Below are 12,423 nucleotides of genomic sequence, written 5' to 3' on the forward strand. Positions count from 1 at the left end.
GAATATTGATGGCATATGGATGGTGTATAGATGGAATATTGATGGCATATGGATGGTGTATAGATGGCATATGGATGGTGTATAGATGGCATATTGATGGCATATGGATGGTGTATAGATGGCATATGGATGGTGTATAGATGGAATATTGATGGCATATGGATGGTGTATAGATGGCATATGGATGGTGTATAGATGGCATATTGATGGCATATGGATGGTGTATAGATGGCATATGGATGGTGTATAGATGGCATATTGATGGCATATGGATGGTGTATGGATGGCATATGGATGGCATATGGATGGTGTATAGATGGCATATGGATGGTGTATAGATGGCATATTGATGGCATATGGATGGTGTATAGATGGCATATGGATGGTGTATAGATGGCATATGGATGGTGTATGGATGGCATATTGATGGCATATGGATGGTGTATAGATGGCATATGGATGGTGTATAGATGGAATATTGATGGCATATGGATGATGTATAGATGGCATATGGATGGTGTATAGATGGCATATTGATGGCATATGGATGGTGTATAGATGGCATATGGATGGTGTATAGATGGTATATGGATGGCTGTGTGTCCCATGGTGTTTATACTTGCGTACTATTGTTTGTACAGATGAACGTGGTACCTTCAGGCGTTTGGAAATTGCTCCCAAGGATGAACCAGACTTGTGGAGGTCTACAATTTTTTTCTTTTGATTTTCCCATGATGTCAAGCAAAGAGGCACTGAGGTTGAAGGTAGGCCTTGAAATACATCCACAGGTACACCTCCAATTGACTCAAATTATGTCAATTAGCCTATCAGAAGCTTATATAGCCATGACATCATTTCTGGAATTTTCCAAGCTGTTTAAAGGCACATTCAGCTTAGTGTATGTAAATTTCTGACCAACTGGAATTGTGATACAGTGAATTAAAAGTGAAATAATCTGTCTGTAAACAAAACCTGCGGACTCTCCTTCACTGCAGCCGACGTGAGTAAAACATTTAAACGTTAACCCTCGCAAAGCTGCAGGCCCAGACGGCATTCCCAGCCGCGTCCTCAGAGCATGCGCAGACCAGCTGGCTGGTGTGTTTACGGACATATTCAATCAAACCTTATGCCAGTCTGCTGGCCCCACATGCTTCAAGAGGGTAATCATTGTTCCTGTTCCCAAGAAAGCTAAGGTAAATGAGCTAAACGACTACCGCCCCGTAGCACTCACTTCCGTCATCATGAAGTGCTTTGAGAGACTAGTCAAGGACCATATCACCTCCACCCTACCTGACACCCGAGACCCACTCCAATTTGCTTACCGCCCCAATAGGTCCACAGACGACGCAATTGCAACCACACTGCACACTGCCCTAACCCATCTGGACAAGAGGAATACCTATGTGAGAATGCTGTTCATCGACTACAGCTCAGCATTTAACACCATAGTACCCTCCAAACTCGTCATCAAGCTCGAGACCCTGGGTCTCGACCCCGCCCTGTGCAGATGGGTACTGGACTTCCTGACGGGCCGCCCCCAGGTGGTGAGAGTAGGTAACAACATCTCCACCCCGCTGATCCTCAACACTGGGGCCCCACAAGGGTGTGTTCTGAGCCCTCTCCTGTACTCCCTGTTCACCCACGACTGCGTGGCCATGCAGCAGCGCCTCTTCAACCTCAGGAGGCTGAAGGAATTTGGCTTGTTACCAAAAGCACACAAACTTTTACAAATGCACAATTGACAGCATCCTGTCGGGCTGTATCACCGCCTGGTATGGCAACTGCTCCGCCCACAACCGTAAGGCTCTCCAGAGGGTAGTGAGGTCTGCACAACGCATCACCGGGGGCAAACTACCTGCCCTCCAGGACACCTACACCACCCGATGTCACAGGAAGGCCATAAAGATCATCAAGGACAACAACCACCCAAGCCTGTTCACCCCGCTATCATCCAGAAGGCGAGGTCAGTACAGGTGCATCAAAGCAGGGACAGAGAGACTGAAAAAAAGCTTCCATCTCAAGGCCATCAGACTGTTAAACAGCCACCACTAACATTGAGTGGCTGCTGCCAACACACTGACTCAACTCCAGCCACTTTAATAATGGAAATTGATGTAAAAAATGTATCACTAGCCACTTTAAACAATGCCAATTTATATATTGTTTACATACCATACATTACTCATCTCATATGTATATACTGTACTCGATACCATCTACTGCATCTTGCCTATGCCGTTCTGTACCATCACTCATTCATATATCTTTATGTACATATTCTTTATCCCTTTACACTTGTGTGTATACGGTAGTTGTGGAATTGTTAGGTTAGATTACTCGTTGGTTATTACTTCATTGTTGGAACTAGAAGCACAAGCATTTCGCTACACTCGCATTAACATCTGCTAACTATGTGTATGTGAAAAATAAAATTTGATTTGATGGAAAAATTACTTGTGTCATGCACAAAGTAGATGTCCTAACCGACTTGCCAAAACTATAGTTGGTTAACAAGAAATTAGTGGAGTGGTTGAAAAACAAGTTTTAATGACAGTCTAAGTGCACAGTCGTGGCCAAAAGTTTTGAAAGTGACAAATATTAATTTCCACAAAATTTGCTATTGATATTTTTTGTCAGATGTTATGGAATACTGAAGTATAATTACAAGCATTTCATAAGTGTCAAAGTCTTTTATTGACAATTACATGAAGTTGATGTAAAGAGTCAATATTGCAGTGTTGACCCTTCTTTTTCAAGACCTCTGCAATCCGCCCTGGCATGCTGTCAATTAACTTCTGGGCCACATCCTGACTGATGGCAGCCCATTCTTGCATAATCAATGCTTGGAGTTTGTCAGAATTTGTGGGGTTTTGTTTGTCCACCCGCCTCTTGAGGATTGACCACAAGTTCTCAATGGGATAAAGGTCTGGGGAGTTTCCTGGCCATGGACCCAAAATATCGATGTTTTGTTCCCTAACCCACTTAGTTATCACCTTTGCCTAATGGCAAGTTGCTCCATCATGCTGGAAAAGGCATTGTTCGTCACCAAACTGTTCCTGGATGGTTGGGAGAAGTTGCTCTCTCATGGCTGTGTTCTTAATCAAAATTGTGAGTGAGCCCACTCCCTTGGCTGAGAAGCAACCCCACACATGAATGGTCTTAGGATGCTTTACTGTTGGCATGACACAGGACTGATGGTAGCGCTCAACTTGTCTTCTCCGGGCAAACTTTTTTCCAGATGCCCCAAACAATCGGAAAGGGGATTCATCAGAGAAAATGACTTTACCCCAGTCCTCAGCAGTCCAATCCCTGTACTTTTTGCAGAATATCAGTCTGTCCCTGATGTTTTTCCTGGAGAGAAGTGGCTTCTTTGCTGTCCTTCTTGACACCAGGCCATCCTCCAAAAGTCTTTGCCTCACTGTGCGTGCAGATGCACTCACATCTGCCTGCTGCCATTCCTGAGCAAGCTCTGTACAGGTGGTGGTGTGATCCCGCAGCTGAATCAACTATAGGAGACGGTCCTGGCGCTTGCTGGACTTTCTTGGGCGCCCTGAAGCCTTCTTCACAACAATTGATCCGCTCTCCTTGAAGTTCTTGATGATCCAAAAAATGGTTGATTTAGGTGCAATTTTACTGGCAGCAATATCCTTGCCTGTGAAGCCCTTTTTGTGCAAAGCAATGATGATGGCACATGTTTCCTTGCAGGTACATGGTTGACAGAGGAATAACAATGATTCCAAGCACCACCCTCCTTTTGAAGCTTCCAGTCTGTTATTCGAACTCAATCAGCATGACAGAGTGATCTCAAGCCTTGTCCTCGTCAACACTCACATCTGTGTTAACGAAAGAATCACTGACATGATGTCAGCCTGTCCTTTTGTGGCAGGGCTGAAATGCAGTGGAAATGTTTTTGGGGGATTCGGTTCAGTTGCATGGCAAAGAGGGACTTTGCAATTAATTGCAATTCATCTGATCACTCTTCATAACATTCTGGAGAATATGCAAATTGCCATCATACAAACTGAGGAAGCAGACTTTGTGAAAATTAATATTTGTGTCATTCTCAAAACTTTTGGCCACGACTGTATGTAAACTTCCGACTTCAACTGTAGATGGTATATAGATGGCATATGGATGGTATATAGATGGCATATAGATGGCATATGGATGGTATATAGATGGCATATGGATGGAATATGGATAGTATATAGATGGTTTATGGATGATATATAGATGGTATATGGATGGCATATAGATGGTATATGGATGGTATATAGATGGCATACAGATGGCATATGGATGGTATATAGATGGTTTATGGATGGAATATGGACGGCATGTGGATTTTTAAATTTTTTATTTCACCTTTATTTAACCAGGTAAGCTAGTTGAGAACAAGTTCTCATTTACATCTGCGACCTGGCCAAGATAAAGCAAAGCAGTGCGACACAACAACCACAACACAGAGTTACACATGGAATAAATAAGTGTACAGACAATAACACAATAGAAAAAAAGAAAGTCTATATACAGTGTGTGCAAATGGTGTGAGGAGTTAAGGCAATAAATAATAAGAGGTGTTGGCTTTGGGGCTTTGGGGATGACCAGTGAGATATACCTGCTGGAGCGCGTGCTATGGGTGGGTGTTGTTATCAAGACCAGTGAGCTGAGATAAGGCGGAGCTTTACCTAGCATAGACTTATAGATGACCGGGAGCCAGTGGGTATGGCGACAAATATGTAGCGAGGGCCAGCCGACTAGAGCATACAGGTCGCAGTGGTGGGTGGTATATGGGGCTTTGGTGACAAAACGGATGGCACTGTGATAGACTGCATCGAGTTTGCTGAGTAGGGCATTGGAAGCTATTTTGTAAATAACATCGCCGAAGTTGAGGATCGGTAGGATAGTCAGTTTTAGAAGGGTAAATGGATGGCATGTGGATGGCATATGGATGCCATGTTGGCAGGTAGCCTAGTGGTTAGCGCGTTGGACTAGTAACGGAAAGGTTGCTAGATCGAATCCCCGAGTTGACAAGGTAAAAATCTGTAATTCTGCCCCTGAACAAGGCAGTTAACCCACTGTTCCTAGGCCGTCATTGTAAATAAGAATTTGTTCTTAACTGACTTGCCTAGTTAAATCAAATCAAAAATCAAATCAAATGTATTTATATAGCCCTTCGTACATCAGCTGATATCTCAAAGTGCTGTACAGAAACAATAAAGATAAAATAAGATAAATAAATATGGAAACATACCAGTTACTTTCCTTTTTTTGATTGATCTATCTTATGTGTGTGTGTGTGTGTGTGTGTGTGTGTGTGTGTGTGTGTGTGTGTGTGTGTGTGTGTGTGGACACAGAATTGTTGTTGTCCAAGGAGTGGGAGACGGGGGAGAGGGTGTGCACAGAAGGGGTGTGATTTGGGACTATACAGGATTTCCTTAGTCCACATGGCAGCTGTCTATTGTTTGGGAAAGACCAGGGTCGCTGGAGTCCAAGAGATCACCCCTGGCCCGGCCTAGGAGGTACTGACGGACTGGCTGGCTACACGACTGCCTTTCAGCTAATGATCTACACTACTGCCTTTCAGCTAACGTCCTACACTACTACCTTTCAGCTAATGTCTTACACTACTGCCTTTCAGCTAATGATCTACACTACTGCCTTTCAGCTAATGATCTACACTACTGCCTTTCAGCTAATGTCTTACACTACTGCCTTTCAGCTAATGATCTACACTACTGCCTTTCAGCTAATGATCTACACTACTACCTTTCAGCTAATGTCTTACACTACTGCCTTTCAGCTAATGTCCTACACTACTGCCTTTCAGCTAACGTCCTACACTACTGCCTTTCAGCTAACGTCCTACACTACTGCCTTTCAGCTAATGTCCTACACTACTGCCTTTCAGCTAATGATCTACACTACTGCCTTTCAGCTAATGATCTACACTACTACCTTTCAGCTAATGTCTTACACTACTGCCTTTCAGCTAATGATCTACACTACTGCCTTTCAGCTAATGATCTACACTACTACCTTTCAGCTAATGTCTTACACTACTGCCTTTCAGCTAATGTCCTACACTACTGCCTTTCAGCTAACGTCCTACACTACTGCCTTTCAGCTAACGTCCTACACTACTGCCTTTCAGCTAATGTCCTACACTACTGCCTTTCAGCTAATGTCCTACACTACTGCCTTTCAGCTAATGATCTACACTACTGCCTTTCAGCTAATGATCTACACTACTACCTTTCAGCTAATGTCTTACACTACTGCCTTTCAGCTAATGTCCTACACTACTGCCTTTCAGCTAACGTCCTACACTACTGCCTTTCAGCTAATGTCCTACACTACTGCCTTTAAGCTAATGTCCTACACTACTGCCTTTCAGCTAATGTCCTACACTACTGCCTTTCAGCTAATGTCCTACACTACTGCCTTTCAGCTAATGTCCTACACTACTGCCTTTCAGCTAACGTCCTACACTACTGCCTTTCAGCTAACGTCCTACACTACTGCCTTTCAGCTAATGTCCTACACTACTGCCTTTCAGCTAACGTCCTACACTACTGCCTTTCAGCTAACGTCCTACACTACTGCCTTTCAGCTAATGTCCTACACTACTGCCTTTCAGCTAATGTCCTACACTACTGCCTTTCAGCTAATGTCCTACACTACTGCCTTTCAGCTAACGTCCTACACTACTGCCTTTCAGCTAACGTCCTACACTACTACCTTTCAGCTAACGTCCTACACTACTGCCTTTCAGCTAACGTCCTACACTACTGCCTTTCAGCTAACGTCCTACACTACTGCCTTTCAGCTAACGTCCTACACTACTGCCTTTCAGCTAACGTCCTACACTACTGCCTTTCAGCTAACGTCCTACACTACTGCCTTTCAGCTAATGTCCTAGATGCTGCCACAGTGCAGTACCCAAAAACAGTCACACCACTGACCAGACCACAGGCAAACACAGTTGCATGCAGGACGCTAACATACAGGCTAACTCTGTACAACTTAATGACCTGTATTGGGCTAGCCTTGCACCCTAACTGAGGAAGCCACAATGAATCACTGGCCATGCGTATGCGTGTGTGTGTGTGTGTAAAGGCAAGAGGTTTCAGAGAGGGACCCTTACCTTTACCTGTGCGTGTGCGTGTGCGCACCACCAGCTTCTTGGAGAGGGCCAGCTTCCCATTTAGACAATGGATCGCCCGCTCTGCTTCCTGGAGATTGGAAAAAGAGTACGTGTTTGATCCTCATGAAAATCATAATTTCCCCCATCCGAAACAAGGTCAGTATCATTACATTGTAGTCCTCTTACACAAAACATTATATCATCATTCCTTTTCATAGAGTGATGACAACAGAGACAATAATGCCTGATGATGATGTGTCTGTGTGTGTGTATGAGGCTAATACACATAGAGTTCCTCTGAATAACACCCAGGGGACTGCCTCCCATCACACTAAACAAGAGATCTCCATCTTACCGTTGGTGGAGCCCTATTAAGTTTGAAACAATATTTTCACGGGGAGAGATGGGAAATGGTCGGCTATATCGTGACTCTTGTCTATGCCGTCTATAGCTTTTGACTAGCCCTAACTTTTCACGTTCGTGAGCTAATCTTTTCTTGGAATTGAAAGATGTGAAATGGTTGGTTTAATGTTGTACCTCTTTGGTGTGTAAGTTAACAAAGCAGTATCCTCGGGGCTGGCCCTCCATTGGTCCAGACTTGTGGAACAGGAAGTCAAACTGTTTCACTTTCCCAAACCTCTCCAGCAGCTTCACCAGGTAGTACCTGTACAGGGAGGGAGGGAGAAAAACACACAAACAATAATGCGGTTAGAGCATTGGGCCAGTAACCAAACGTTTGCTGGTTCCAATCCCCAAGGTGAATTGGGGAGAGAAAAAAAAAGAAAAAAAAAAAAGAAAAAAAAAGAAAAAAAAAAAAATCGGTCAATGTGCCCTTGAGCAAGGCACTTAAACCCTAATTGCTCTGTAAGTCGGTCTGGATAAGAGCATCTGCTAAATTACTAAAATGTCCCCCCCAAAAAATATTGTCTCTCAGTTTTGATTTGCTGTTTCAAAGTACTTAGATAAAGTAAGTAACTTTAAAGTACCATTTTGTAATCTCCAAACACATGAATGTCATTCTCAATACAGGCCTATATGCCTTATGAATGTCATTCTCAATACAGGCCTATATGCCCTTATGAATGTCATTCTCAATACAGGCCTATATGCCCTTATGAATGTCATTCGCAATACAGGCCTATATGCCCTTATGAATGTCATTCGCAATACAGGCCTATATGCCTTATGAATGTCATTCTCAATACAGGCCTATATGCCCTTATGAATGTCATTCTCAATACAGGCCTATATGCCCTTATGAATGTCATTCTCAATACAGGCCTATATGCCCTTATGAATGTCATTCTCAATACAGGCCTATATGCCCTTATGAATGTCATTCTCAATACAGGCCTATATGCCCTTATGAATGTCATTCTCAATACAGGCCTATATGCCCTTATGAATGTCATTCTCAATACAGGCCTATATGCCCTTATGAATGTCATTCTCAATACAGGCCTATATGCCCTTATGAATGTCATTCTCAATACAGGCCTATATGCCCTTATGAATGTCATTCTCAATACAGGCCTATATGCCTTATGAATGTCATTCTCAATACAGGCCTATATGCCCTTATGAATGTCATTCTCAATACAGGCCTATATGCCCTTATGAATGTCATTCTCAATACAGGCCTATATGCCCTTATGAATGTCTACTATCAACTAAGAACATGAGAACATAATTGGTTAATGTTCCTTTGTCACAGACAGTGCTATTCTATTCTTAACATATACATCATCCACCCATGTAACATAACTACAGTATATTAGGCATCCCGGTCAGCTGACCCTGATTAGAATGACAGGTCTCTTAACACCTTTTTAGGCACAGTAAATCTTATATCCACACAATGCAGAGGATACGGCAGCAGGACAATGACAAAATAAAACAGAGGAAGCCTGAATTCCCAACAGACTCTAATTCAAGAAAAACATCCACTAATGCGTGCATTAGGCTAGCTGCCATGCTGCTGTAACCTATAGAATTCGTGGGAAATGTTATGTTATTAGCAATGGGATTCATTCTCACTAACATCCAGGAACCATTAATAATATGAATGGTTAGTGCTATCCCGTTCGGACATCCCTAACCTTAACCCCTACCCTTACCATAACCCTAAACTTAACCCTAACCCCTACCCTTACCATAACCCTAACCCCTACCTTTACCATAATCCTCAGCTTAACCCCTACCATAACCCTAACCTTAACCCTTATCTTAAACATTTCAACTTCAATGTGGTAACGTCAGAGTTGGTACATCCCAAGGATCCCAGATAGCAAGAATCAATATTAATTGTTTAACCATCTGACTGTGAGAAGGTCTAGACTATAGCCTCATTGTGAACATGTTAAGCTAGGAGGAGTCCTCTACAGTGGCACATGCTGTACTAGACCAGCCCGGCCTTGTACGACTCAATAGACTAATTGGATTCATTAGTCATAAACATGGCTACCAATTGTACCAGTGATACAGAGTGCCTCCAGACAGAAGAGTCTCAACATTGTAAGAAGATTACGGCCTACAGTCGCGGCCAAAAGTTTTGAGAATGACACAAATATTAATTTCCAAAGTTTGCTGCTTCAGTGTCTTCAGATATTTTTGTCAGATGTTACTATGGAATACTGAAGTATAATTACAAGCATTTCATAACTGTTAAAGGCTTTTATTGACAATTACATGAAGTTGATCCAAGAGTCAATATTTGCAGTGTTGACCCTTCTTTTTCAAGACCTCTGCAATCCGCCCTGGCATGCTGTCAATTAACTTCTGGGCCACATCCTGACTGATGGCAGCCAATTCTTGCATAATCAATGCTTGGAGTTTGTCAGAATTTGTGGGGTTTGTTTGTCCACCCGCCTCTTGAGGATTGACCACAAGTTCTCAATGGGATTAAGGTCTGGGAAGTTTCCTGGCCATGGACCCAACATATCGATGTTTTGTTCCCCAAGCCACTTAGTTATCACTTTGCCTTATGGCAAGTTGCTCCATCATGCTGGAAAAGGCATTGTTCGTCACCAAACTGTTCCTGGATGGTTGGGAGAAGTTGCTCTCTCATGGCTGTGTTCTTAATCAAAATTGTGAGTGGGTCCGCTCCCTTGGCTGAGAAGCAACCCCACGCATGAATGGTCTCAGGATGTTTGACTGTTGGCATGACACACGACTGATGGTAGCACTCAACTTGTCTTCTCCGGACAAGCTTTTTTCCGGATGCCCCAAACAATCGGAAAATGACTTTACCCCAGTCCTCAGCAGTCCAATCCCTGTACCTTTTGCAGAATTTTCCTGGAGAGAAGTGGCTTCTTTGCTGCCCTTCTTGACACCAGGCCATCCTCCAAAAGTCTTTGCCTCACTGTGCGTGCAGATGCACTCACACCTGCCTGCTGCCATTCCTGAGCAAGCTCTGTACTGGTGGTGCCCCGATCCTGCAGCTGAATTAACTTTAGGAGACGGTCCTGGTGCTTGCTGGACTTTCTTGGGCGCCCTGAAGCCTTCTTCACAACAACTGATCCGCTCTTCTTGAAGTTCTTGATGATCCAATAAATGGTTGATTTAGGTGAAATCTTACTGGCAGCAATATCCTTCCCTCTGAAGCCCTTTTTGTGCAAAGCAATGATGACGGCACGTGTTTCCTTGCAGGTAACCATGGCTGACAGAGGAAGAACAATGATTCCAAGCACCACCCTCCTTTTGAAGCTTCCAGTCTGTTATTCATACTCAATCAGCATGACAGAGTGATCTCCAGCCTTGTCCTTGTCAACACTCACACCTGTGTTAACAAGAGAAACACTGACATGACGTCAGCTGGTCCTATTGTGGCAGGGCTGAAATGCAGTGGAAATGTTTTTTGGGGATTCTGTTCATTTGCATGGCAAAGAGGGACTTTGCAATTAATTGCAATTCATCTGATCACTCTTCATAACATTCTGGAATATATGCAAATTGCCATCGTACAAACTGAGGCAGCAGACTTTGTGAAAATTAATATTCGTGTCATTCTCAAAACTTTTGTCCACGACTGTACATACATTCTACATAGCCTACACACTGACGTTTAAAGGGATAATCCATACCCCAGAAATAAAAATCATGAAACTGTCAATTTGGCAAAAGCCTATGTTGTATCAGTGGATGAAATAAAACGTAGTGCTGCACTCGCTCTGGGCAAGAGACCAACTGTAAGCTGAACTGGCTCTGGATAAGAGACCAACTGTAAGCTGAACTGGCTCTAGGCAAGAGACCAACTGCAAGCTGAACTGGCTCTGGGCAAGAGACCAACTGCAAGCTGAACTGGCTCTGGGCAAGAGACCAACTGTAAGCTGAACTGGCTCTGGATAAGAGACCAACTGTAAGCTGAACTGGCTCTGGATAAGAGACCAACTGTAAACTGAACTGGCTCTGGATAAGAGACCAACTGTAAGCTGAACTGGCTCTGGATAAGAGACCAACTGTAAGCTGAACTGGCTCTGGATAAGAGACCAACTGCAAGCTGAACTGGCTCTGGATAAGAGACCAACTGCAAGCTGAACTGGCTCTGGATAAGAGACCAACTGTAAGCTGAACTGGCTCTAGGCAAGAGACCAACTGTAAGCTGAACTGGCTCTGGATAAGAGACCAACTGTAAGCTGAACTGGCTCTAGGCAAGAGACCAACTGCAAGCTGAACTGGCTCTGGATAAGAGACCAACTGTAAGCTGAACTGGCTCTAGGCAAGAGACCAACTGCAAGCTGAACTGGCTCTGGGCAAGAGACCAACTGTAAGCTGAACTGGCTCTGGGCAAGAGACCAACTGTAAGCTGAACTGGCTCTGGGCAAGAGACCAACTGTAAGCTGAACTGGCTCTAGGCAAGAGACCAACTGTAAGCTGAACTGGCTCTAGGCAAGAGACCAACTGTAAGCTGAACTGGCTCTAGGCAAGAGACCAACTGTAAGCTGAACTGGCTCTGGGCAAGAGACCAACTGTAAGCTGAACTGGCTCTGGGCAAGAGACCAACTGCAAGCTGAACTGGCTCTGGGCAAGAGACCAACTGCAAGCTGAACTGGCTCTGGGCAAGAGACCAACTGCAAGCTGAACTGGCTCTAGGCAAGAGACCAACTGTAAGCTGAACTGGCTCTAGGCAAGAGACCAACTGCAAGCTGAACTGGCTCTGGGCAAGAGACCAACTGCAAGCTGAACTGGCTCTGGGCAAGAGACCAACTGTAAGCTGAACAGGCTCTAGGCAAGAGACCAACTGTAAGCTGAACTGGCTCTAGGCAAGAGACCAACTG

At 44.0% G+C, this 12,423-nt stretch overlaps 1 protein-coding gene across 10 annotated transcripts in view; it reads right to left on the bottom strand.

Annotated features, from left to right (window-relative positions):
- The window catches only part of LOC118937626 (probable RNA-binding protein 18), a 30,162-nt gene that overhangs the window by 6,416 nt on the left and 11,323 nt on the right, over nucleotides 1-12,423 (bottom strand). For 8 of the 10 annotated variants that reach the window (XR_005034881.1, XR_005034880.1, XM_036936967.1 and 5 more), the window contains exons 3-4: nucleotides 7,685-7,811; nucleotides 7,148-7,235 (exon numbers count right to left, since the gene is read on the bottom strand). Coding sequence is in view for 8 of the 10 variants with exons in the window: in XM_036936967.1 (XP_036792862.1) it covers nucleotides 7,148-7,235; nucleotides 7,685-7,811 (215 nt within the window). In the remaining 2 variants the exon portion in view is untranslated. The remainder of the gene's footprint in view (nucleotides 1-7,147; nucleotides 7,236-7,684; nucleotides 7,812-12,423) is intronic. The other 2 variants (XM_036936971.1, XM_036936973.1) reach the window with 1 other exon arrangement.

This window comes from Oncorhynchus mykiss, chromosome 12 (genome assembly GCF_013265735.2).
Source record: "Oncorhynchus mykiss isolate Arlee chromosome 12, USDA_OmykA_1.1, whole genome shotgun sequence".
NCBI lineage: Eukaryota > Metazoa > Chordata > Actinopteri > Salmoniformes > Salmonidae > Oncorhynchus > Oncorhynchus mykiss.